This window comes from Chiloscyllium plagiosum, unplaced genomic scaffold (genome assembly GCF_037043375.1).
Source record: "Chiloscyllium plagiosum isolate Xiang-an unplaced genomic scaffold, Cpla_swu_hap1 HiC_scaffold_5, whole genome shotgun sequence".
Taxonomy (NCBI): domain Eukaryota; kingdom Metazoa; phylum Chordata; class Chondrichthyes; order Orectolobiformes; family Hemiscylliidae; genus Chiloscyllium; species Chiloscyllium plagiosum.
Window position 1 is genome coordinate 122,985,259 of NW_028270143.1, and position 24,607 is coordinate 123,009,865.

Here is a 24,607-nt window from a genome sequence, read left to right on the forward strand (position 1 = left end):
AGGGGGCTCTCCAAAGAGCTTTTGATAAACCCGCACTTTTGATAAAACTGTAGTTGATGTTACGCCTCCTTAAGGACAATCCGTTCTAGCAGGTTGGTCAGTTGAGGGACAGCTACTGCTCAGAGTTCCAGGGACAACATACCAGGACTTGAACTAACATCGTGCCAATGGGGTTACTCCCATTTGAGACAGCAGGTCAGGCCTTGGTTGAAGATCTCATCTCCAGCCGTGCAGCCCTCCCTCAGCACTGTGTATACTCAGCATTTTGCTCATGTACTCAATGTTTTTCAATGGAATGTTTTCAGGAGTGTTCCAGATATTGCAGGCTCGTTGGTGAACAGAGCAGAACTGAATAGAACGGAAGATCCTTTATTGTCTCGTGTACTCAAGTACAGGAGTACAGTGAGAAGGCTACAATACCAACACACATGGTACCATCCCGAGTACAACGTACCAAAGTACAGAACGCAGACACATAATACAGTAATAAAGGAAATCAAAGGCAAAGACGTTACATTACTCATGGTAACTCAGAGAATAATTGACTAACACGAGAACTAAAGTTAAAAAGACGAACATCCCAGCCTTTTCAGAGATATCCTGCGCTAGATCAGTGCAGGGCGGGGCTCAACATGTGGTCGGACCGACCTCACAAGCTGCTGACCGCTGGCACAGGTACCCAGTCCAACACCCATCCCTGCTCCAGCCTCCAGCCACTGACCATCCCCGTTCCGTGTCAGTATCCAGCCACTGACCGTCCCCGCTCCATGTCAGTCTCCAGCCACTGACCATCCCTGCTCCATGTGACCCTCCAGCCACTAACCTTCCCCGCTCCGAGTGACCCTCCAGCCACTAACCTTCCCCGCTATGTGTGGCCCTCCAGCCACTGACCATCACCGCTCCGTGTGACCCTCCAGCCACTGACCATTCCCGCTCTGTGTGGCCCTCCAGCCACTGACCATTCCCGCTCGGTGTGGCCCTCCAGCCACTGACCATCCCGGCTCCGTGTCAGTCTCCAGCCACTGACCGTTCCCGCTACATGTAACCCTCCAGCCACTGACCATCCCCGCTCCGTGTGACCCTCCAGCCACTGACCATCACCGCTCCGTGTGACCCTCCAGCCACTGACCATCCCCGCTCCGTGTCAGTCTCCAGCCACTGACCGTCCTCGCTCCATGTAACCCTCCAGCCACTGACCATCCCCGTTCCGTGTCAGTATCCAGCCACTGACCGTCCCCGCTCCATGTCAGTCTCCAGCCACTGACCGTCCCCGCTCCGTGTGACCCTACAGCCACTGACCATCACCGCTCCGTGTGACCCTCCAGCCACTGACCATCCCCGCTCCGTGTCAGTCTCCAGCCACTGACCGTCCTCGCTCCATGTAACCCTCCAGCCACTGACCATCCCCGCTCCATGTAACCCTCCAGCCACTGACCATCCCCGCTCTGTGTGCCCCTCCAGCCACTGACCATCCCCGTTCCGTGTCAGTCTCCAGCCACTGACCGTCCCCGCTCCATGTAACCCTCCAGCCACTGACCATCCCCGCTCTGTGTCAGTCTCCAGCCACTGACCATCCCTGCTCTGTGTGCCCCTCCAGCCACTGACCATCCCCGCTCCGTGTGACCCTCCAGCCACTGACCATCCCCGCTCCGTGTGACCCTCCAGCCACTGACCGTCCCCGCTCCGTGTGACCCTCCAGCCACTGACCATCACCGCTCCGTGTGACCCTCCAGCCACTGACCATCCCTGCTCCATGTCAGTCTCCAGCCACTGACCGTCCTCGCTCCATGTAACCCTCCAGCCACTGACCATCCCCGCTCTGTGTGCCCCTCCAGCCACTGACCATCCCCGTTCCGTGTCAGTCTCCAGCCACTGACCGTCCCCGCTCCATGTAACCCTCCAGCCACTGACCATCCCCGCTCTGTGTCAGTCTCCAGCCACTGACCATCCCCGCTCCGTGTCAGTCTCCAGCCACTGACCATCCCCGCTCTGTGTGCCCCTCCAGCCACTGACCATCCCCGCTCCGTGTCAGTCTCCAGCCACTGACCGTCCCCGCTCTGTGTGCCCCTCCAGCCACTGACCATCCCCGCTCCGTGTGACCCTCCAGCCACTGACCATCCCCGCTCCGTGTACCCTCCAGCCACTGACCGTCCCCGCTCCATGTCAGTCTCCAGCCACAGACCATCCCCGCTCCGTGTCAGTCTCCAGCCACTGACCGTCCCCGCTCCGTGTCAGTCTCCAGCCACTGACCATCCCCGCTCCGTGTGACCCTCCAGCCACTGACCGTCCCCGCTCCGTGTGACCCTCCATCCACTGACCGTCCCCGCTCCGTGTCAGTCTCCAGCCACTGACCGTCCCCGCTCTGTGTCAGTCTCCAGCCACTGACCATCCCCGCTCCGTGTCAGTCTCCAGCCACTGACCATCCCCGCTCCATGTCAGTCTCCAGCCACTGACCATCCCCGCTCCGTGTCAGTCTCCAGCCACTGACCATCCCCGCTCCGTGTCAGTCTCCAGCCACTGACCATCCCCGCTCCGTGTCAGTCTCCAGCCACTGACCATCCCCGCTCCATGTCAGTCTCCAGCCACTGACCATCCCCGCTCCGTGTCAGTCTCCAGCCACTGACCATCCCTGCTCCGTGTCAGTCTCCAACCACTGACCGTCCCCACTCCATGTCAGTCTCCAGCCACTGACCATCCCCGCTCTGTGTGCCCCTCCAGCCACTGACCATCCCCGCTCTGTGTGCCCCTCCAGCCACTGACCGTCCCCGCTCTGTGTCAGTCTCCAGCCACTGACCGTCCCCGCTCTGTGTGCCCCTCCAGCCACTGACCGTCCCCGCTCTGTGTCAGTCTCCAGCCACTGACCGTCCCCGCTCTGTGTGCCCCTCCAGCCACTGACCATCCCTGCTCTGTGTGACCCTCCAGCCACTGACCATCCCCACTCCATGTCAGTCTCCAGCCACTGACCATCCCCGCTCTGTGTGCCCCTCCAGCCACTGACCATCCCCGCTCCGTGTCAGTCTCCAGCCACTGACCGTCCCCGCTCCATGTCAGTCTCCAGCCACTGACCATCCCCGCTCCGTGTCAGTCTCCAGCCACTGACCGTCCCCGCTCCGTGTCAGTCTCCAGCCACTGACCGTCCCCGCTCCGTGTCAGTCTCCAGCCACTGACCTTCCCTGCTCCGTGTCAGTCTCCAGCCACTGACCATCCCCGCTCCGTGTCAGTCTCCAGCCACTGACCATCCCCGCTCTGTGTGCCCCTCCAGCCACTGACCGTCCCCGCTCTGTGTCAGTCTCCAGCCACTGACCATCCCTGCTCTGTGTGCCCCTCCAGCCACTGACCATGCCCGCTCTGTGTGCCCCTCCAGCCACTGACTATCCCCGCTCCATGTCAGTCTCCAGCCACTGACCATCCCCGCTCTGTGTGCCCCTCCAGCCACTGACCATCCCCGCTCCATGTCAGTGTCCAGCCACTGACCGTCCCCGCTCCATGTGACCCTCCAGCCACTGACTGTCCCTGCTCCGTGTCAGTCTCCAGCCACTGACCGTCCCTGCTCTGTGTGACCCTCCAGCCACTGACCGTCCCCGCTCCGTGTCAGTCTCCAGCCACTGACCGTCCCCGCTCTGTGTCAGTCTCCAGCCACTGACCGTCCCCGCTCTGTGTGCCCCTCCAGCCACTGACCGTCCCCGCTCCGTGTCAGTCTCCAGCCACTGACCATCCCCGCTCTGTATCAGTCTCCAGCCACTGACCATCCCCGCTCTGTGTCAGTCTCCAGCCACTGACCATCCCCGCTCTGTGTGCCCCTCCAGCCACTGACCATCCCCGCTCCATGTCAGTCTCCAGCCACTGACCGTCCCCGCTCCATGTGACCCTCCAGCCACTGACTGTCCCTGCTCCGTGTCAGTCTCCAGCCACTGACCGTCCCTGCTCTGTGTGACCCTCCAGCCACTGACTGTCCCCGCTCCGTGTCAGTCTCCAGCCACTGACCGTCCCCGCTCTGTGTCAGTCTCCAGCCACTGACCGTCCCCGCTCTGTGTCAGTCTCCAGCCACTGACCGTCCCCGCTCCGTGTGACCCTCCAGCCACTGACCGTCCCCGCTCCGTGTGACCCTCCATCCACTGACTGTCCCCGCTCCGTGTGACCCTCCATCCACTGACCGTCCCCACTCCGTGTCAGTCTCCAGCCACTGACCGTCCCCGCTCTGTGTCAGTCTCCAGCCACTGACCGTCCCCGCTCTGTGTCAGTCTCCAGCCATTGGCCGAATAAAACAAAAAGTGAATCTAAAATAATGTCGTATAAACAAATGCAGAAGTTGCTTGCAATGCTCAGCAGGTGGAGAGGAATCAGAGTTCACGTTTCGGGTGTGGTGCCCCTCCCTCTGCTCAGTGTAATATTCATATCTTGCTTTTCACTGTGTGACCGTGGTCTGCCTGTTAACAATCTCGCACAAAATGTTTGGTCCATCTTCAATCAAATTTTGTACGAAGATAGTGTACAGCTCTAGGAAGGGTGCATCAGCGGTTTTTGGCAAAAGTCCAGATCTAGCAGTGTGTGCCGAGAGGGGGATGGTCAGAGAGCTGCAGGGTGACCTGGACAGACTGGCTGAGTGGGCAAATATTCGGCAAATACAACATAACGTGGATAAAGGTGAGGTTCTCCACTTGGTCTGCAAAAACAAGAAGGCAGATTTTTTGCTCTTGTTTTTTTTATTTATTACTCCCACACTACCGCCTAACAGAAGGCAGTTTATTACCCGAATGGGGGCAAGTTTAGGAAAAGGTGAGATACAACGAGACCTGAGTATCATGGTGGAAGAGACACTGAAGGTTGGCACGTGGGTGGTGAGAAAAGCTAATGGCATGCTGTCCTTCATAGAGAGAGGATTCAGGTATTGGAGTAGGGTTTTCTTGCTGCAGTTATACAGGGCCTTGGTGAGGCCACACCTTGAGTATTGTCTGCAGTTTTGGTCTCCTTGTCTGAGGAAGGACATTGAGGGAGCCCAGCAAAGGTTCACCAGACTGATTGCCGGGATGGCAGGACTGATATATGAGGAAAGACCCGATCAACTGGGCTTGGACCTGTTGGAATTTATAGGAATGCTCGGGTGATCTCATAGAAACATAGAAAATCCTGATGGTACTGAACAGGCTAGATGCGGGAAGAATGTTCCCAATGTTGGGAAAGTCCAGAACTAGGATCACAGTCTAAGAATAAGAGGAGATTCCATTCAGGACTGAGATGAGGGAGAATTTCTTCACTCAGAGAGTTGTGAACCTGTGGATTTCTCTCCCACAGGAAGCTGTGGGGGCCTGTTCATTCAATATATTCAAGAGGGAGCTGGAGTTGGCCGTTCCAGCTAAAGGGAACAACGGGTATGAGGAGAGGGCGGAATGGGACACTGAGATTACTTGGAGAGCGTAAGGACTGTAGATGTTGGAGATCAGAGGCAAGAGTCCGATGCTGGAAAAGCACAGCAGGTCAGGTAGCATCCGAGGAGCAGGATAATCGATTTTGGGAATAAGCCTTTCATCATGAATCCTGATGAAGGGCTTATGTCCAAAATGTTGACTCTTCTGCTCCTTGGGCGCTGCCTGAGCTGCTGTGCTTTTCCAGCATTGGGCTCTCGACTACAGAGGTTGCATGGTCAGCCAGGATCAGATGGAATGGAAATGCAGGCTTGAAGGGCTGAATGGCCTCCTGCAATTTTCTGTGTTTCTACATTTCTTGCTGCTTCAACATTTTTAAGGTGTCTGTTAAGGTGATGGGCTGCTATGTTCAGAATTGTATAAGAATGTTGTGGATTGCCTCAGCAACAATTTGTCCCAGCCGTCAAAATAAGGACAGAGTTTTCAGAGCAGTTTGTTGGACATGCTGGATTGCTGACTTCAGTGAGAGAGAAGGTCGTCCTAAAAAAGATTGCATCCTTCAATGTTTGCCAACACCATGGCAACCATACAGGGGACAGCCTGAAGGACAGCATACATCACTTGGTTACCACATTCAGGCAGAGCTATGTGCTGTGCTGAATGGCTTCGACACATCGTGTCATAGAGTCATAGAGATGTACAGCACAGAAACAGACCCTTCGGTCCAACTCGTCCACGCCGACCAGATATCCCAACCCAATCTCGTCCCACTTGCCAGCACCCGGCCCATATCCCTCCAAGCCCTTCTTATTCATATACCCATCCAGATGCCTTTTAAATGTTGCAATTGTACCAGCCTCCATCACTTCCTCTGGCAGCTTATTCCATACCCGTACCACCCTCTGTGTGAAAAAGTTGCCCCTTAGGTTTTTTTCCCCTCTCACCCTAAACCTATGCCCTCTAGTTCTGGACTCCCTCACCCAGGGAAGAGACTTTGTCTATTTATCCTATCCATGGCCTTCATGATTTTATAAACCTCTATAAGGTCACCCCTCAACCTCCCAACTCCTGTACTCAATACTCTGACCAATAAAGGAAAGCATACCAAACGCCTTCTTCACTATCCTATCTACCTGCAATTCCACTTTCAAGGAACTATGAATCTGCACTCCAAGGTCTCTTTGTTCAGCAACACTCCCTAGGACCTTACCATTAAGTGTATAAGTCCTGCTAAGATTTGCTTTCCCAAAATCCAGCACCTTGCCATTATCTGAATTAAACTCCATCTGCCACTTCTCAGCCCATTGGCCCATCTGGTCCAGATCCTGTTGTAATCTGAGGTAACCCTCTTCGCTGTCCACGACACCTCCAATTTTGGTGTCATCTGCAAACTTACTAACTGTACCTCTTATGCTCGCATCCAAATCATTTATGTAAGTGATAAAAAGTAGAGGACCCAGCACCGATCCTTGTGGCACTCCACTGGTCACAGGCCTCCAGTCTGAAAAACAACCCTCCACCACCACCCTCTGTCTTCTACCTTTGAGCCAGTTCTGTATCCAAATGGCTAGTTCTCCCTGTATTCCATGAGATCTAACCTTGCTAATCAGTCTCCCATGGGGAACCTTGTTGAACACCTTACTGAGGTCCATATAGATCACATCTACTGCTGTGCCCTCATCAATCTTCTTTGTTACTTCTTCAAAAAAACTCGATCAAGTTTGTGAGACATGATTTCCAACGCACAAAGCCATGTTGACTATCCCTAATCAGGCCTTGCCTTTCCAAATACATGTACATCCTGTCCCTCAGGATTCCCTCCAACAACTTGCCCACCACCGAGGTCAGGCTCACCGGTCTATAGTTCCCTGGCTTGTCCTTACCACCCTTATTAAACAGTGGCACCACGTTTGCCAACCTCCAGTCTTCTGGCACCTCACCTGTGACTATCGATGATACAAATATCTCAGCAAGAGGCCCAACAATCACTTCCCTCACTTCTCACAGAGTTCTTGGGTACACTTGATCAGGTCCTGGGGATTTATCCACTCTAATGCATTTGAAGACATCCAGCACTTGCTCCTCTGTAATCTGGACATTTTGCAAGATGTCACCATCTATTTCCCGACAGTCTATATCTTCCATGTCCTTTTCCACAGTAATTACTAATGCAAAATACTTGTTTAGTGTCTTCCCCGCCTCCTACAGCTCCACGCTAAGGCCGCTTTGATGATCTTTGAGAGGCCCTATTCTCTCCCTAGTAACCCTTTTGTCCTTAAGGTATTTATAAAATCACTTTGGATTCTCCTTAACCCTATTTGCCAAAGCTATTTTGTGTCCCATTTTTGCCCTCCTGATAATTTGACTTGCAACTGTGTCTCCTAATTCAAGATTCTCCCAGGCAAGAAGATAAAATGGAGAATGTCATCTGATGAAGGAGCAGCGCTCCAAACGATTGTATGATTTCAAATCCACCCCAGTCCAACACCAGCACCTCCACATCTTAATGGCAGAGGATCTAAATGTTCTGTTGGTTGTTATTTCAGATTAACTTCCTAATATTCCTGAACATCATTCATGTTCTCATGCAGAAACTGAGGTCACCAGATGTTGGAGGGAACTCCCCCTCCCATTTCATGTAAGTACCACGTAGAACTCGATTGGAGATTCCCCTTTGGGAAGAAGCTATTAATTGGGGCTAATACCGTTGTGAGAATGATGATGTAGATTCACCTTCATAATGTGTTCTTTAAGTAAAGACAGAATTCACCAGTTAATGACGACTGGCAGTTAACTGCTTTGTTTCAATCAGATATGTTGACTCAGATTAGCCAGGGCGTCATCATGGTCACAGGACCAAACAATGACGCTTATGTATGTTGCTGTGTTAGAAAGACTCAGTGCGTTTAAATGTATTTCCTGGTGGGCGGCACGGTGGCACAGTGGTTAGCACTGTTGCCTCACAGCGCCAGAGACCCAGGTTCAATTCCCTCCTCAGGCAACTGACTGTGTGGAGTTTGCACATTCTCCCCGTGTCTGCGTGGGTTTCCTCTGGGTGCTCCGGTTTCCTCCCACAGTCCAAAAATGTGCAGGTTAGGCGAATTGGCCATGCTAAATTGCCTGTAGTGTTAGGTGTAGGGGTAATGGGTCTGGGTGGGTTGCGCTTTGGCGGGTCGGTGTGGACTTGTTGGGCTGAAGGGCCTGTTTCCACACTGTAAGTAATCTAATCTAATCTAATCTTTTGTAAAGAATGATACCTTGTGCATCAGTACATGCAGCTTCTTATATATAGTACACAGTCTCCTCTCATACAAAATTAAGGCTGTTTCCCCTGTGTGTTGATATTCTTGCAAACTGTCCTGATCAGTGCAAGTTGAATAAGCTTTAATATGGATGTCTTTTTTTCAGAAATACCTCAGTTGTGTGCTACCAAACAATTAAAGACAAATTGATACCTTTTGACCAGGGAGGTGTTTTGAAAAAAATAAATTTCCAATTTCTTTTCCAGGAGACTAACAAAATCGACTTTGCTGCTGATCCCGCTGTTCGGGGTCCATTATATAGTGTGTGCGTGTTTTCCCGATAACGTTGCAGAAGATCTGAAAATCTTCATCGAACTTGGCATCGGATCGTTTCAGGTACCCAACCCCACCACCGCACCATCTACACTCAGCACACACTGCCGTCTATGTCACGCTAAAGCTGACTGCTCATCTGTGCCATTTACAAAGATCAGGAGCTCACAGTTCAAGAAATCCTTACTCTTCACTGACCCTTTGGAGTGCTGAGTCAACATCAGGCAAGCAATTCACCCCTTGCTAATTATAGCTACCAGAATGATGATTTTCTCTGTTCATTCATAGAAAGAGGGCATCGCTGACCAGGCCAGCATTTATTGTCCATCCCTAATTGACCAAAGGGCAGTTAAGAGTCACCCACATTGCTGTGCGTCTGGAGTCACATGTAGGCCAGCCTGTATAAGGATGGCAGCTTTCTTCCCTAAAGGGCATTAGTGAATCAGATGGGGTTTGTTTTTACAGACGATTGAGGATGGCTTTATGGGCATCATTAGACTCTTAATTCCAATTTTTTTATTGAATTCAATTGCTGTGATGGGATTTAAACCCAGTTACCCTGAACATTATCAGGGTCTCTGGATTAACAGTTCAGTGATAATACCACTCGGATACCACTGTGCCGTAGTGTATTTGTTAGCGAGCAGGAAAGGCCTCTAAATAGTAGTCAGGAGCTGGGGCGCAAGATACACCGGGAGATAGAAAAGATGTATAGGAATGGCAAAGTTACAATGATCATGGGGAACTTTAGTATGCAAGTGGACTGGGAAAATTAGGTTGGTAGTGGATTGCAAGGAAGGGAATTTGGGGAAGTCTGCAAGATGGTGTTTTGGAGCAGCTTCTGGTGGACCCCTCTAGGGAACAGGCAAAACTGGATTTAGTGTTGTGCAATGAGACTGACTTGATAAGGAAGCTTAAGGTGAAGGAACCCTCTGGAGGCGGTAATCAAAATAGGATTCAATTTACTCTACAATTTGAGAGGGAGGAGATAGAATCAGAGGTAATGATATTATAGCTGAATAAAGGCAACTATTGAGACACAAAGGAGGAGCTGGGTAGAATTGGCTGGGGGGAGGAGCAGGAAAGACATTGGAACGGCAAAGGCAGGAGTTTCTGGGAGTAATTCAGGACACACAGCAGGGATTCATCCCGAGGAAAACGAAGCATGATACTGGGAGGATGAGGCAACCACTGCTGACTAGGGAAATTAGGGATAAAATAAAAGCAAATGAGAAAGTGGCAAAGGGCAGTGGGAAACCATAGGATTGGGAAGCTTACAAAGACCAAAAGAGGGCCAAAAAAAAGGAAGAAGATTAAACGTGAGGGTAAGCTAGCCAGTAATATAAAGGAAGACTGTAAGAGTATCTTTAGATATATAAAGAGCAAAACAGAGGCAAAAGTGGACATTGGGATGCTGGAAATTGATGCTTGAGAGATATGGGTGGGGAACAAAGAAATTGCTGAGGAACTGAATAATTACTTCGCATCAGTCTTCACAGTGAAAGACACAAGTAACATCCCATAAATTCAAGAGTGAGGGGGCACAGCTCAGTATGGTGGTCATCCCCAAGGAGAAGGTGCTAGAAAAACTGAATGGCCTGAAGGTGGATAAATCACCTGGACCAGATGGACTACGCCCCAGAGATCTAAGCGAGATAGCTGAAGAGATAGTGAAGGTGTTAGTGGTGATCTTTCAGAAATCGCTAGTATCAGGGAGGGTCCCAGAGGAGTGGAAAATCGCTAACTGCTTAAAAAGGGAGTAAGGCAAAAGATGGAAAATTCCAGACTGATTAGCCTAATCCCAGTCATGGGTAAGATCCTGGAATCCATTGTGAAGGATGAGATTTCTGAATATTTGGAGGTGAATGGTAAAATAGGGTGAAGTCAGCATGGTTTCATCAAGGGCAGGTCATGCCTGACAAATCTGCTCAAACTCTTTGAGAAAGGAACAAGCAGATTAGACCAAGGAGTGCCCATGGATGTCATCTTGGCAAAAGTGAGGACTGCAGATGCTGGAAATCAGAGTCTAGATTAGAGTGGTGCTGGAAAAGCACAGCAGGTCAGGCAGCATCCGAGGAGCAGGAAAATCAACATTTCGCTCAGAAGCCCTTCATCAGGACAATGGATGTTATCTACCTGGAGTCTAGATGGTCTTTAACAAGGTGCCGCACAGGAGACTACTGAGTAAGGTAAAGGCCCACGGTGTTAGAGGCAAGGTGCTAGCATGGATAGAAACTTGACTGTCTGGCAAAAAGCAGAGAGTGGGGATAAAGGATCTTTCTCAGGATGGCAGCCGGTGACAAGTGGTGTTCCACAAGAGTCAGCGTGGGACCATAACTTTTCACTTTGTACATTAACGATCTAGATGAAGGAACTGAGGGCATTCTGACAAAGTTTGCAGACCGTACAAAGATAGGTAGAGTGACAGGTAGCATTGAGGAGGTGAGAAGGCTGCAGAAGGATTTGGAGTTTAGGAGAGTTGGCAAAGAAGTAGCAGATGGAGTACAATGTGGGAAAGTGTGAGGTCATGCACTGTGGTAGGAAGAATAGAGGCATGGACTATTTTCTAAATGGGGACAAAATGCAGAAGTCTGAAATGCAAAGAGACTTGGGAGTTCTGGTCCAGGTTTCTCTCAAGGTAACCTTGCAGGTTGAGTCAGTAGTTCAGAAGGTAAATGCAATGATGGCATTTATTTTGAGAGGACTTGAATTATAAAAGCAGGGGTGTTCTTCTGAGGCACTGGTCAGACCACATTTGGAGTATTGTGCACAGTTTTGGGCCCCATATCTCAGGAAGGATGTGATGGCCCTGGAGCGTGCTCAGTGGAGGTTCATGAGAATGGTCCCAGGAATGAACAGCTTAACATATGAGGAACGTTTGAGGACTCTGGGTCTATATTCAATGGAGTTTAGGAGGATGGAGGGGGATCTGATTGAAACATACGGAATACTGAATGGCCTGCACAGAGTGGATGTTGGGAAGATGTTTCTATTGCTAGGAGAGCCTCGGATCCAAGGGCACAGCCTTTAGAGTAAAAGGAAGACCTTTTAGAATGGAGATAAGGAGAAACTTCTTCAGCCAGAGAGAGGGGAATTTATGGAATTCACCGACACAGAAGGTTGTGGAGGCCAGGACATTGAGTATATTTAAAACTAAGATAGATAGGTTCTTGAATTAAGGGGATCACGGGTTATGAAGAGAAAATGGGAGAATGAGGCCGAGAAATATATCAGCCAGGATTGAATGGTGGAGCAGACACGATGGGCTGAATGGCCTAATGTCTGCTCCTGTGTCTTCTGGGTTTGTCAATGAGTTTTCCTTCTTAAAACTATTTCATGGAGAGCAGGAGACAGGGAATGCCGCTGGACTGGTATTCTCGACCCGGAAATCGTTTGTTTACAATGTGGAGTGGTACCAACAGCACAGGCTCAAATCCCACATTGGCTCAGGTCAGCATACAGGTGCCACCTTCTCACTCTCTCCCCTCACCTGAGGCATGGGGACCCTGAGGTTAAATCACCACCTCTCTCTCTCTCTCTCTCTCTCTCTCTCTAATGAGGGTGGGGCATTAGTAACTTTCCCTTCATTCCAGACCATCACTCAATGGGGTTTGGATTTGGGTCCCACAATTTTTTTTTTTTTTAGATTACTTACGCCGAAGCGCAACCCATCCATACCCCTACATTTACCCCTTACCTAACACTACGGGCAATTTAGCATGGCCAATTCACCTGACCTGCACATCTTTGTGACTGTGGGAGGAAACCAGAGCACCCGGAGGAAACCCACGCAGACACTGGGAGAACGTGCAAACTCCACACAGACAGTCGCCTGAGGCGGGAATTGAACCCGGGTCTCTGGCGCTGTGAGGCAGCAGTGCTAACCACTGTGCCACTGTGCCGCCCACAATGTTGCAATTGAATTTTTTTTTAAGTCTAGAGTTAAAACAAGACAGTCCTGTGGTGATGATATTACCATTACTGATTGTTGCAAACACTCATTGCACTTTAAGGGGAGGTGAGATTATTGCTAGACCATTAACCCAGAGAGTCAGGGAGTGTTTGAGATTCAAACGCTGCCATAGCAGTTGAATTCAATAAATATCTAGCAGTCTAATGGTGGCTACAAAGCTGATTGTCAGGGAAAATCCCATCTGGTTCATTGAAGTTCCTGAAGGAAGGAAATATTCATCCTTAGCTGGTCTGGCTTATGTGTGACATCAGACCCACAGCAATGTGATTGATTCTGAACTGCTCTCTGGGCAATAAATGCTAGCCCAGCCAGTGACGCCCTCGTCCTGTGAACGAATTGAAATAAAGCTGTCTAACCTTCTTCAGGGAAGGAAATCTGCCATCCCTGTTGAAATAGTGAGTGTTCTGGTGTGCAGAAAGATTTGGGTGCAGGAATTGCAAAACGCTAGTGTGCAGATTTAACAAGTAATCAGAAAAGCTAACAGAACACTCTACATTGTAAACAAATACAAGGAGGTTATGCTTTAATTACGCTTGGAGTACTGTGAGCAGATCTGAGCACCACATCTTAGGATGGATATATTGGTCTTGGCAGTGTACGTTTCAGGAATGATACCTGGACTTTCAGGGGTTAAGTTATGAAGAGAGGATGAAACAAATTTGGCCTATTTTCTGTAGAATTTAGAAGGTTATGGGAGTGATTTTCTTGAAGTCTTCAAGATAGTAAGATATTCGATTTCCACTGGCTTGGGATTCCAGAGCTAGGGACATAATTAGGGCCAGACCTAGTTTGGACGTATTTCTATACAGAAAAGGGTGGGAGAGGTCTGGAGCTCTCTTCCAGAAACAGCAGTGGGTGCACCGTCAGTTGTAATTTTAAATCTACAACAGATAACTTAATGTCCAAGAAAGGCGTTAAGAGATATGCAGGTATATGGGGATAGGCCAGTGATCAGCTATGATCTCATTTAATGGTGGAATGGGCTCAAGGGGCTGAATGGCCTACTCCTGATGGAGGATCAGCGCTCCGAAAGTGAGTACTTCCAAATAGACCTGTTGGACTATCACCTGGTGCTGTGTGATTTTTAACTCGGTCTGCCCCAGTCCAACACCAGCTCCTCCACATCATGGCTACCCTATACAAGGCATCAGTGAGGCCGCATCAGCAACATTATGCACTGTATTTGTCACCTTCCTAAAGGAAGGATGTAAGTGGGTGGTCCACAGTTCAGAGAAGATTTACCAGACTAATGCCTGGAATGACTGGGCTGCCTTATTCGGAACGTTAGACCAGCTGGATTTGTGTCCACTGGAGTTTCAAGGAGGGAGTAGCAACTGGATTGGAACACGTCAGATGTGAGTGGCCTTGACAGGGTAAATATAGAAGGCTGGTTTTGGTGATGGGTGTAGTTCCCGTGTGACTGGGGGGGGGGGGGGGGGGGTGGAGGGGGCGGGGGGGTGGTGACGAGGCAGAGAGCAGTCAGACAGGTCCATGCATCCTCAGGCCTCTGGGAGTCCCAAAGTGAGCAAGTATCTGCCATTTCCCTCAACGTTGCAGTCTGCAGGAGGGGGTTGACAGGAAGGTAGTGTCCGTCTCCTGGGCAGCTGGTGGGCACCAAGGGAAGCTCACCTCCTTTGTGAGGGGTTCCTGCGCCCCAGGGAAAGGGCCCCTTTCCCTTGCCCGCGACCATCCCTCCACACCATCTCCCCCTGCACATGGCTCCTTGAGGTTGGGTCTACCCCCCCCCACCACTGGGTTTTCCAAGTAGAACCCGTGTAGAGGTCACTCAGATTTAGTAAGTCTGCAATCCATGGTTTTTCTCTCTCTTCTTTGGGATGCTTGTAGTACCAGAAGTGACCACTAGTCTTTTCTAGCTCTGGTGTACCACTGAACCTCCAGCCAAGGGAACTTGGGCCCAGTCAGAGTGAGTGTTTAATTGATGCCCCATCCCACTCCCAGTGTGTTATTGCTGCAGGACAACCAGGGTCTCACGGCTTTTAGCTTGGAGGAGGCAGCCAGGGGAGAGGTAATCAGGAAAGCTAACAGAATGTTACATGCATTATTCTAGATTAGTGGTGCTGGAAGAGCACAGCAGTTCAGGCAGCATCCAAGGAGCTTCGAAATCGACGTTTCGGGCAAAAGCCCTTCATCAGGAATAAAGGCAGTGAGCCTAAAGCGTGGAGAGATAAGCTAGAGGAGGGTGGGGGTGTGGAGAAAGTAGCATAGAGTACAATGGGTGAGTGGGAGAGGGGATGAAGGTGATAGGTCAGGGAGGAGAGGATGGAGTGGATAGTGAAAAAGGAGATAGGCAGGTCGGACAAGTCCGGACAAGTCATGGGGACAGTGCTGAGCTGGATGTTTGGAGCTGGGATGAGGTGGGGGAAGGGGAAATGAGGAAACTGTTGAAGTCCACATTGATGCCCTGGGGTTGAAGTGTTCCGAGGCGGAAGATGAGGCGTTCTTCCTCCAGGCGTCTGGTGGTGAGGGAGCGGCGGTGAAGGAGGCTCAGGACCTCCATGTCCTCGGCAGAGTGGGAGGGGGAGTTGAAATGTTGGGACACGGGGCGGTGTGGTTGATTGGTGCGGGTGTCTCGGAGATGTTCCCTAAAGTGCTGATGTCACTTCCGCCCCCATCATGGCCACTCCCACAACCTCTTCCACCCCTCACAATTCCTCATGCATCACATGTGACATCACTTCCGCCCCTCACATCATCGCTGATACCACGTGCTCAGTGACCTCCGCCATCCCTACTGCCGTGGTCACCACCATTTCCGCCCCCACCAGCGCCACTCACCTGCATTCTGCTGACATGCCCCCTGCAGACCGCACTGTCACTATCCCCACCCCCCAGAACCCCGAGGGGAACACTATCCCTGCTCATGACTCCACCCCATTCCCCCCACCATCACACCCACTCCAGTTACAGGTTCCGCCCCCACTCCCAGCTCTTCACCCACACCAGATCCCAGCTCTGCCGAGTTTTCACTATCCCTCCAGACCTCCCCCTCACTGAGGACGAATTATCAGACCTCAGCAAAGGACTCACCTTCGTCCCCCTCCGTCCACGCATCAATGAATTTAATACACGCCATGACATCGAACAATTCTTCCGTCGCCTCCGCCTCTGAGCTTACTTTCACAATCAGGATTCCCACCCACCTTCCGAGAACCCCTTCGCCCACCTCCAACACACTGCCTCCACCTGGACACCCCGTGCTGGCCTATTACCTGCCCTCGACCTCTTCATTTCCAGCTGCCGCCGGGACATTAACCGCCTCAACCTGTCTATCCCCCTCCCCCACTCCAACCTCTCACCCTCACAACGCGCAGCCCTCCAATCCCTCTGCTCCAATCCCAACCTCACCATCAAGCCAGCAGATAAAGGGAGCGCAGTGGTGGTCTGGCGCACTGACCGCTACACCGCTGAAGCCAAACGCCAACTCGAGGACACCTCTTCCTACCGCCCCCTCGACCATGACCCCACCCACCATCCCCAAACCATCATCTCCCAGACCATACAGAACCTCATCACCTCAGGAGATCTCCCACCCACAGCTTCCAACCTCATAGTCCGGGAACCCCGCACTGCCCGGTTCTACCTCCTTCCCAAGATCCATAAGCCTGGCCACCCTGGCCGACCCATCGTCTCAGCATGCTCATGCCCCACTGAACTCATCTCTACCTACCTCAACACTATCCTATCCCCCCTAGTCCAGGAACTCCCCACATACGTTCGAGACACCACCCACGCCCTCCACCTCCTCCAAGACTTCCGTTTCCCCGGCCCCCAATGCCTCATCTTCACCATGGATATCCAATCCCTCTACACCTCCATCCGCCATGACCAGGGCCTCCAAGCCCTCCATTTTTTCCTCTCCAGAATTCCCCAACAGTACCCTTCCACCGACACTCTCATTCGTTTGGCCGAACTGGTCCTCACCCTTAACAATTTCTCCTTTGAATCCTCCCATTTCCTCCAGATCAAAGGGGTAGCCATGGGCACACGTATGGGCCCCAGCTATGCCTGTCTCTTTGTTGGCTACGTAGAACAGTTGATCTTCCGTAATTACACCGGCACCACTCCCCACCTCTTCCTCCGCTACATTGATGACTGCCACCTCGTGCTACCGCGAGGAGGTTGAACAATTCATCAACTTCACCAACGCATTCCACCCTGACCTTAAATTTACCTGGACCATCTCTGACACCTCCCTCCCCTTCCTGGACCTCTCCATCTCCATTAATGACGACCGACTTGACACTGACATTTTTTACAAACCCACCGACTCCCACAGCTACCTGGATTACACCTCTTCCCACCCTACCTCTTGCAAAAATGCCATCCCGTATTCCCAATTCCTCCGCCTCCGCCGTATCTGCTCCCAGGAGGACCAGTTCCACCACAGAACACACCAGATGGCCTCCTTCTTTAGAGACCGCAATTTCCCTTCCCACGTGGTTAAAGATGCCCTCCAATGCTTCTCGTCTACATCCCACACCTCCGCCTTCAGACCCCACCCCTCCAACCATAACAAGGACAGAATGCCCCTGGTGTTCACCTTCCACCCTACCAACCTTCGCATAAACCAAATCATCCGCCGACATTTCTGCCACCTCCAAACAGACCCCACCACCAGGGATATATTTCTCTCCCCACCCCTTTCCGCCTTCCACAAAGACCGTTCCCTCCATGACTACCTGGTCAGGTCCACGCCCCCCTACAACCCACCCTCCCATCCTGGCACTTTCCCCTGCCACCGCAGGAACTGTAAAACCTGCGCCCACACCTCCTCCCTCACCTCTAACAAAGGCCCTAAAGGAGCCTTCCACATCCATCAAAGTTTTACTTGCACATCCACTAATATCATCTATTATATCCGTTGCTCCCGTTGCAGTCTCATCTACATTGGGGAGACTGGGCGCCTCCTGGCTGAGCGCTTTAGGGAACATCTCCGAGACATCCGCACCAATCAACCAAACCGCCCCGTGGCTCAACATTTCAACTCCCCCTTCCACTCTGCCGAGGACATGGAGGTCCTGGGCCTCCTTCACCGCCGCTCCCTCACCACCAGACGCCTGGAGGAAGAACGCCTCATCTTCCGCCTCGGAACACTTCAACCCCATGGCATCAATGTGGACTTCACCAGCTTCCTCATTTCCCCTTCCCCCACTTCACCCTAGTTCTAAACTTCCAGCTCAGCACTGTCCCCATGACTTGTCCGGACTTGTCCTACCTGCCTATCTTCTTTTCCACCTATCCACTCCACCCTCTCCTCCCTGACCTATCACCTTCATCTCCTCCCCCATTCACCCATTGTAGTCTATGCTACTTTCTCCCCACCTCCACCCTCCTCTAGCTTATCTCTCCACCCTTCAGGCTCACTGCCTTTATTCCTGATGAAGGGCTTTTGCCCGAAACGTCGATTTCGAAGCTCCTTGGATGCTGCCTGAACTGCTGTGCTCTTCCAGCACCACTGATCCAGAATCTGGTTTCCAGCATCTGCAGTCATTGTTTTTACCTCGTTAGATGCATTAGTTGTGGGTTAATATAGGGGAATGGGTCTGGGTCGGTTGCTCTTCGGAGGGTAGGTGTGGATTTGTTGGGCTGAAGGGCCTATTTCCACATTGTAGGGAATCTAATCTAATCTAATATTAGTAGGAGAGTTGTCATTTCACTGGTTGGGCATTCTAGAGCGAGAGGCATAGTCTAAGGATCGAGGCCAAACCGTTCAGGAGAGACGTTAGGAAGCTTTTCTCTACACAAAGGGTGATAGAATTTTGGGACTCTCTTCCACAAATGGCAATGGATGCAGTATCAGTCGTAACTTTGAATCTGGAATGGATAATGTTTTGTTCAGCAAAGGTATTAAAGGCAGATATATGGAGTTAGGCCGCAGATCATCCACAATCTCAATGAATGGTGGAACAGGCTCAAGGGGCTGAATGGCCTACTCCTATGTTATACAAGACATCAGTGAGACCACATTAGGAGGAACCTGTCCCCTTGTAAAATCCAACAGGATTCGGGCCAGTCTAACATGTATCTGGTCTGCAGCTCTCTTTATTAAAACCAATCATGGAACATAGGCATCACTGGCTCGGCCAGCATCCCCAGTTGCCCCTCAAGAGTGTGGGGGTGAGCTGCCTTCTCGAATTGCTGTACTGTAGGTTGACCCACAAGGAGGGAGTTCCAGCAACTTCCTTACTCCATACTCTACATTCAAAGCATTGCCCAAGGCTGTAATCTCCTTTCAGATCACCCACCTCACTGTTACTATGACAGTATGCTGCTTATTCTCCAAGGAGTTCAGTGTTACTGGTAATTGACGCACCTTATTAATATTGAAAACTAATCAAATTGCACGCTTTTAACTGATGGTTTCTAAATCTTTCTGTTTTATACAGGGCTTTATTGTGGCTTTACTGTACTGTTTCTTGAATGGAGAGGTAAGGAATGATTTACTGCTTGATGACAGTATCAGAGATGGAAACAATCAAGGGGTGTGGAAATGTTTGGAATTTTCCCTCGGACTCTATCAAAATTCACCCACAGTGGCTTCAGGAGGAAGCAGAGGAAAATGGTTTATAAAAGCACCCCTAAAAACTTTAATTAAAACAGTCTCTAGTTAATACCACAAATCTTGCAAATAAACACCTCAAGCATTTTAATTAGATTCCAGCCTGTAACTCACTCCCAGGTATCTATTGTTCTATACACAACCCACCCTGAAACCCACGATTCAATTCCAGACGGTAACTCACTCCAGGGTGTCAGTTATTCCATATATAAACCAACCTGAACCCTCGATTAGATTCCAGTCTGTAACTCGCTCTAGGGTATCTGATATTCTGTGTATAAAACATTCTGAATCCCTCGATTACATTCCAGTCTGTAACTCACTCTAAGGTATTTGTTATTCTGTATATAAAACACTCTGAAGCCCTTGATTAGATTCCAGTCTGCAACTCATTCCCTGTATCTGCTATTCTGTATATAAAACACTCTGAAACCCTTGATTAGATTCCAGTCTGCAACTCATTCCCTGTATCTGCTATTCTGTATATAAAACACTCTGAAAACCTTGATTATATTCCAGTCTGTAACACACTCCCTGTATCTGTTATTCTGTACACAAATCACTCTGAACTCCTTGATCAGATTTCAGTCTGTAACTCACTCCCTGTTTCTGTTATTCTGTATATACAACACTCTGAATCCCTCGATTAGATTCCAGTCTGTAACACACTCCCTGTATCTGTTATTCTGTACACAAATCACTCTGAACTCCTTGATCAGATTTCAGTCTGTAACTCACTCCTTGTTTCTGTTATTCTGTATATACAACACTCTGAATCCCTCGATTAGATTCCAGTCTGTAACACACTCTAGGGTATCTGTTATTCTATGTACAACCCACACTAAACCCTCGATACGATTCCAGTCTGTAACTCAGTCCCTGAATCAGTTATTCTGAATGTAAAACACTCTGAACCCCTCAGTTAGATTCCAGTCTGTAACTCAGTCCCTGTATCAGTTATTCTGAATATAAAACACTCTGAACCCCTCGGTTCGATTCCAGTCTGTATCTCAGTCTCTGTATCAATTATTCTGAATATAAAACACTCTGAACACCTCAGTTAGATTCCAGTCTGTAACTCAGTCCCTGTATCTGGTATTCTGAATATAAAACACTCTGAACCCCTCAGTTAGATTCCAGTCTGGAACTCAGTCCCTGTATCAGTTATTCTGTGGAGAAAGTGAGGACTGCAGATGCTGGAGATCAAAGCTTAAAAATGTGTTGCTGGAAAAGCGCAGCAGGTCAGACAACATCCAAGGAGCAGGAGAATCAATGTTTCGGGCATAAGCCCTTCTTCAGGAATGAGGAAGGTGTGCCAAGCAGGCTAAGATAAAAGGTAGGGAGGAGGGACTTGGGGGAGGGGCATTGGGAATGCGATAGGTGGAAGGAGGTAGTAGCGGAGGGAGTGGTCTCTCTGGAACTTGGTGGTGGGGTCTGTTTGGAGGTGGCGGAAATGACGAAGGATGAATGTAGGTAGCGGCGCATGGCTGCCTCCTCCAAACAGACCCCACCACCAGGGATATATTTCCCTCCCCACCCCTATCAGCGTTCCAGAGAGACCACTCCCTCCGCGAGTCCCTCGTCAGATCCACACCCCCCACCAACCCAACCTCCACTCCCGGCACCTTCCCCTGCAACCGCAAGAAATGCAAAACTTGCGCCCACACCTCCCCCCTTACTTCCCTCCGAGACCCCAAGGGATCCTTCCATATCCATCAGAAATTCACCTGCATCTCCACACACACCATTTACTGCATCCGCTGCACCCGATGTGGCCTCCTCTACATTGGGGAGACAGGCCGCCTACTTGCGGAACGTTTCAGGGAACACCTCTGGGACACCCGGACCAACCAACCCAACCGCCCAGTGGCTGAACACTTTAACTCCCCCTCCAACTCCGCCAAGGACATGCAGGTCCTTGGCCTCCTCCATCGCCAAACCATGGCAACACGACGCCTGGAGGAAGAGTGCCTCATCTTCCACCTAGGAACCCTCCAATCACAAGGGATGAACTCAGATTTCTCCAGCTTCCTCATTTCCCTTCCCCCCACCTTATCTCAGTCCCAACCCTCGAACTCAGCACCACCTTCCTAACCTGCAATCTTCTTCCCGACCTCTCCGCCCCCACCCCCTCTCCGGCCTATCACCCTCACCTTAACCTCCTTCCACCTATCGCATTCCCAACGCCCCTCCCCCAAGTCCTCCCTCCCTACCTTTTATCTTAGCCTGCCTGGCACACCCTCCTCACTCCTGAAGAAGGGCTTATGCCCGAAACGTCGATTCTCCTGCTCCTTGGATGCTGTCTGACCTGCTGCGCTTCTCCAGCAACACATTTTTAAGCTCAGTTATTCTGTGTTTTATTTGTTCACTCATGGGACATGGACATCCTTAGCTTGGCCAGCATTTACTGTCCAATTCTAGTGGCTGTTAAAAGTCAAAAAAATGCAAACGACAAAGCATACAATGTGGTGATGATTAGTGAGATGCCAGGGCATTGGAACACCTTCAAAAATTAAGAGGACGGCCAAAGATAGCATTAAGGCTGGAGAAGTTGAAATATGATGGTAAGCTAGTCAATACATAGAAAAAGATTGCAAGATGATTATTTTTAGATGTATAAAAGCTAGGAGAGATGCAAGAGTGGTCATTGAACTGTTGGAAATTGAGATTGGAGAAGAAATAATGGGGAACAAAGAAATGGCAGTGGAACTTTGCATCAGTTTTCACAATTAAAGACACCAGCAGCATACCCGAAATTCAAGAGAGTCAGGAGGTAGAGGTGAGTGTAGTGGCCATCACTAAGGAGGAGGTGATGGGGAAGCTGAAAGATCAGAGAATGGACTGTATCCCAGAGGTGCGAACGAGATTGTAGAGACATCAGTGGTGACCTTCCAGGGATAACTGGAGTCAGGGAGAGTCCCAGAGGATGGAAAATCGCCAATGCAACACCCCTGTTTATGAAGGGAGAGGGGGCAGAAGACAGGAAACTATTGGCTGGTTAACCTGAGCTCAGTTGTTGATTAGAGTTTAGACTCCATTAATAAGGATGGGACTGTGGAGTACGTGCAAGTGCATGGTAAAATAGGGCAGAGTCAGTACAGCTTCATCAAGGGAGGGTTAGGGTTGGGTTAGGGACAGGGTTAGGGTTAGGGTTGGGTTTAGGGTCAGGTTTAGGGTTAGATTCTGAGTTAGGGTTAGGTTCAAAGTTAGAGTTGGGATTAGGGTTAGGGTCAGGGTTAGGATCAGGGCTAATATCAAAATCAGGATTAGAGTTAGGGTCAGTTGTAAGGATAAGGTCAGGTTAGAGTTTAGGCCAGGGTTAGATTCAAGATCAGGGTTAGGGTTAGGGTCAGGGTTTCAGTGACGGTCAGGATTAGGGTTAAGATAATTTTTCAGCTTAGGGTTAAGGTCAGGGATAGGATTTGGATATCGTCAGCATTAGGGTTAGGGTCAGGTTCACGTTAGAGTTAGGTTAAGGATTAAGGTCAGGGTCAAGGCCAGGTTTGGGGTCAGGATCAGGGTCAGCATTAAGGTCTGGGTCATGATTAGGGTCAGGGTTTGGGGTCAGGGTTTGGGTCACAATTAGGGTTAGGGTTAGAGTCAGAATTAGGGTTAGGGTTGGGGTCAGGGTCAGGGTCAGCATTAATGTCTGGGTCATGATTAGGGTCACGGTTGGGGTCAGGTTTAGAGTCAGGATTAGGGTTATGATTAGGGTCAGGGTTGGGGTCAAGGTTAGCGCTAGGGTCAGGGTTAGAGTTGGGTTAGGGTTTGGGTTAGGGTCAGGGTTATGGTCAGGGTTGGGGTGAGAGTCAGAGTTAGGATCAGAGATAGGATTAAGGTTCGGGTTAGGGTTTGATTTAGGGTTAGGTTTCGGTTTAGGCTTAGGGTTAGGGTTAGGATTGGAGTTAGGGTTGTGTTTAGAATTTAGGTTATGGTTAGGGTTAGAGTTAGGGTTAGGGTTAGAGTTTATGTCAGGGTTAGGGTCAGGATAGGTTTAAGGATAGAGTTAGGCTCCGGGTTAGGGTTAGGACCAGCTTTGGAGTTTAGGTCAGGGTTAGGGTCAGGGTAGATTTAAGGATAGGATTAGGGTCAGAGTTGGGGTTAGGACCAGCTTTGGAGTTTAGGTCAGGGTTAGGATTTGGGTCAGTTTCAGGGTTAAGGTTAAGGTTAGGGTCAGAGTCATGGTTAGGGTTAATATTAAGATCAGTGTCAGGGTTAGGGTCAAGTTTAGGTTTAGAGTCAGACTTAGGTTTAGGGTTGGGGTTAGGATTAGGGTAGGACTAGGGTTAGTGTTCAGGTCAGGTCAGTGTTAGGATTAGGGTTTGGTTTAGGGTTAGTGCTAGGGTTAAGGTCATGGTCAGGGTCAGGTTTAGGATTAGGTTCAGAGTTAGAGTCAGGGTTAGGGGCAGGGTTAGGATTTGGGTCAGAGTCAGGTTTAGAGTTAAGGTCAGAGTTAGAATTAGAGTTACGATCAGGGTTAGGATCTGGGTTAATGTCAGGGTCAGATTCAGGGTTGGGGTCGGGGTTAGGGTTAGGTTCAGAGTTAGAGTTAGGGTTAGGGTCAGGGCTAGGATCAGGGTTAATGTCAGGGCCAGTTTTAAGGTGAGGGTCAGGGTTTGTGTCAACGTCAGTGTTAGGGTTAGAGTCATGTTTAGGGTTAAGATCATTTTTCAGCTTCAGGTTAGGGTCAAGAGTAGGGTTAGAGTTAAGGTCAGGGATAGGATTCGGATATTGGCAGCATTAGGGTTAGGGTCAGGTTCAGGTTAGGGTTAGGTTAAGGGTTAAGATCAGGGTTGCGGTCAGGGTTGGGGTCAGGGTCGGGGGTCAGGGTTGGGGTCAGGGTCAGCATTAAGTTCTGGATCGTGATTAGGATCAGATTTGGGGTCAGGGTTAGGGTCTGGATTAGGGTCATGATTAGGGTCAGGGTTGAGGTCAATGTTAGGATCTGGATTAGGGTCATGATTAGGGTCACGGTTAGGGTCTGGATTAGGGTTCAGGTTGGGGTCAGGGTTAGCACTAGGGTCAGGGTTAGAGTTGGGTTAGGGTTTAGTTTAGGGTTAGAGTTGGGCGAAGGTTAGGGTTAGGGTTAGGTTCATGGTTAGGGTCAGGGTTGGGG

The 24,607-nt window shown here is 50.2% G+C and overlaps 1 protein-coding gene across 4 annotated transcripts in view; it reads left to right on the forward strand.

The window, feature by feature from the left end:
* LOC122550160 (vasoactive intestinal polypeptide receptor 1-like) overlaps positions 1-24,607 on the forward strand; it is a 103,066-nt gene that overhangs the window by 69,866 nt on the left and 8,593 nt on the right. For 2 of the 4 annotated variants that reach the window (XM_043690844.2, XM_043690843.2), the window contains exons 10-12: positions 7,910-8,001; positions 8,872-9,001; positions 19,319-19,360. In XM_043690844.2, coding sequence (XP_043546779.2) covers positions 7,910-8,001; positions 8,872-9,001; positions 19,319-19,360 — 264 coding nt within the window. Of the gene's footprint in view, positions 1-7,909; positions 8,002-8,871; positions 9,002-17,808; positions 18,047-19,318; positions 19,361-24,607 lie in introns of those variants that run through there. The other 2 variants (XM_087987617.1, XM_087987618.1) reach the window with 2 other exon arrangements.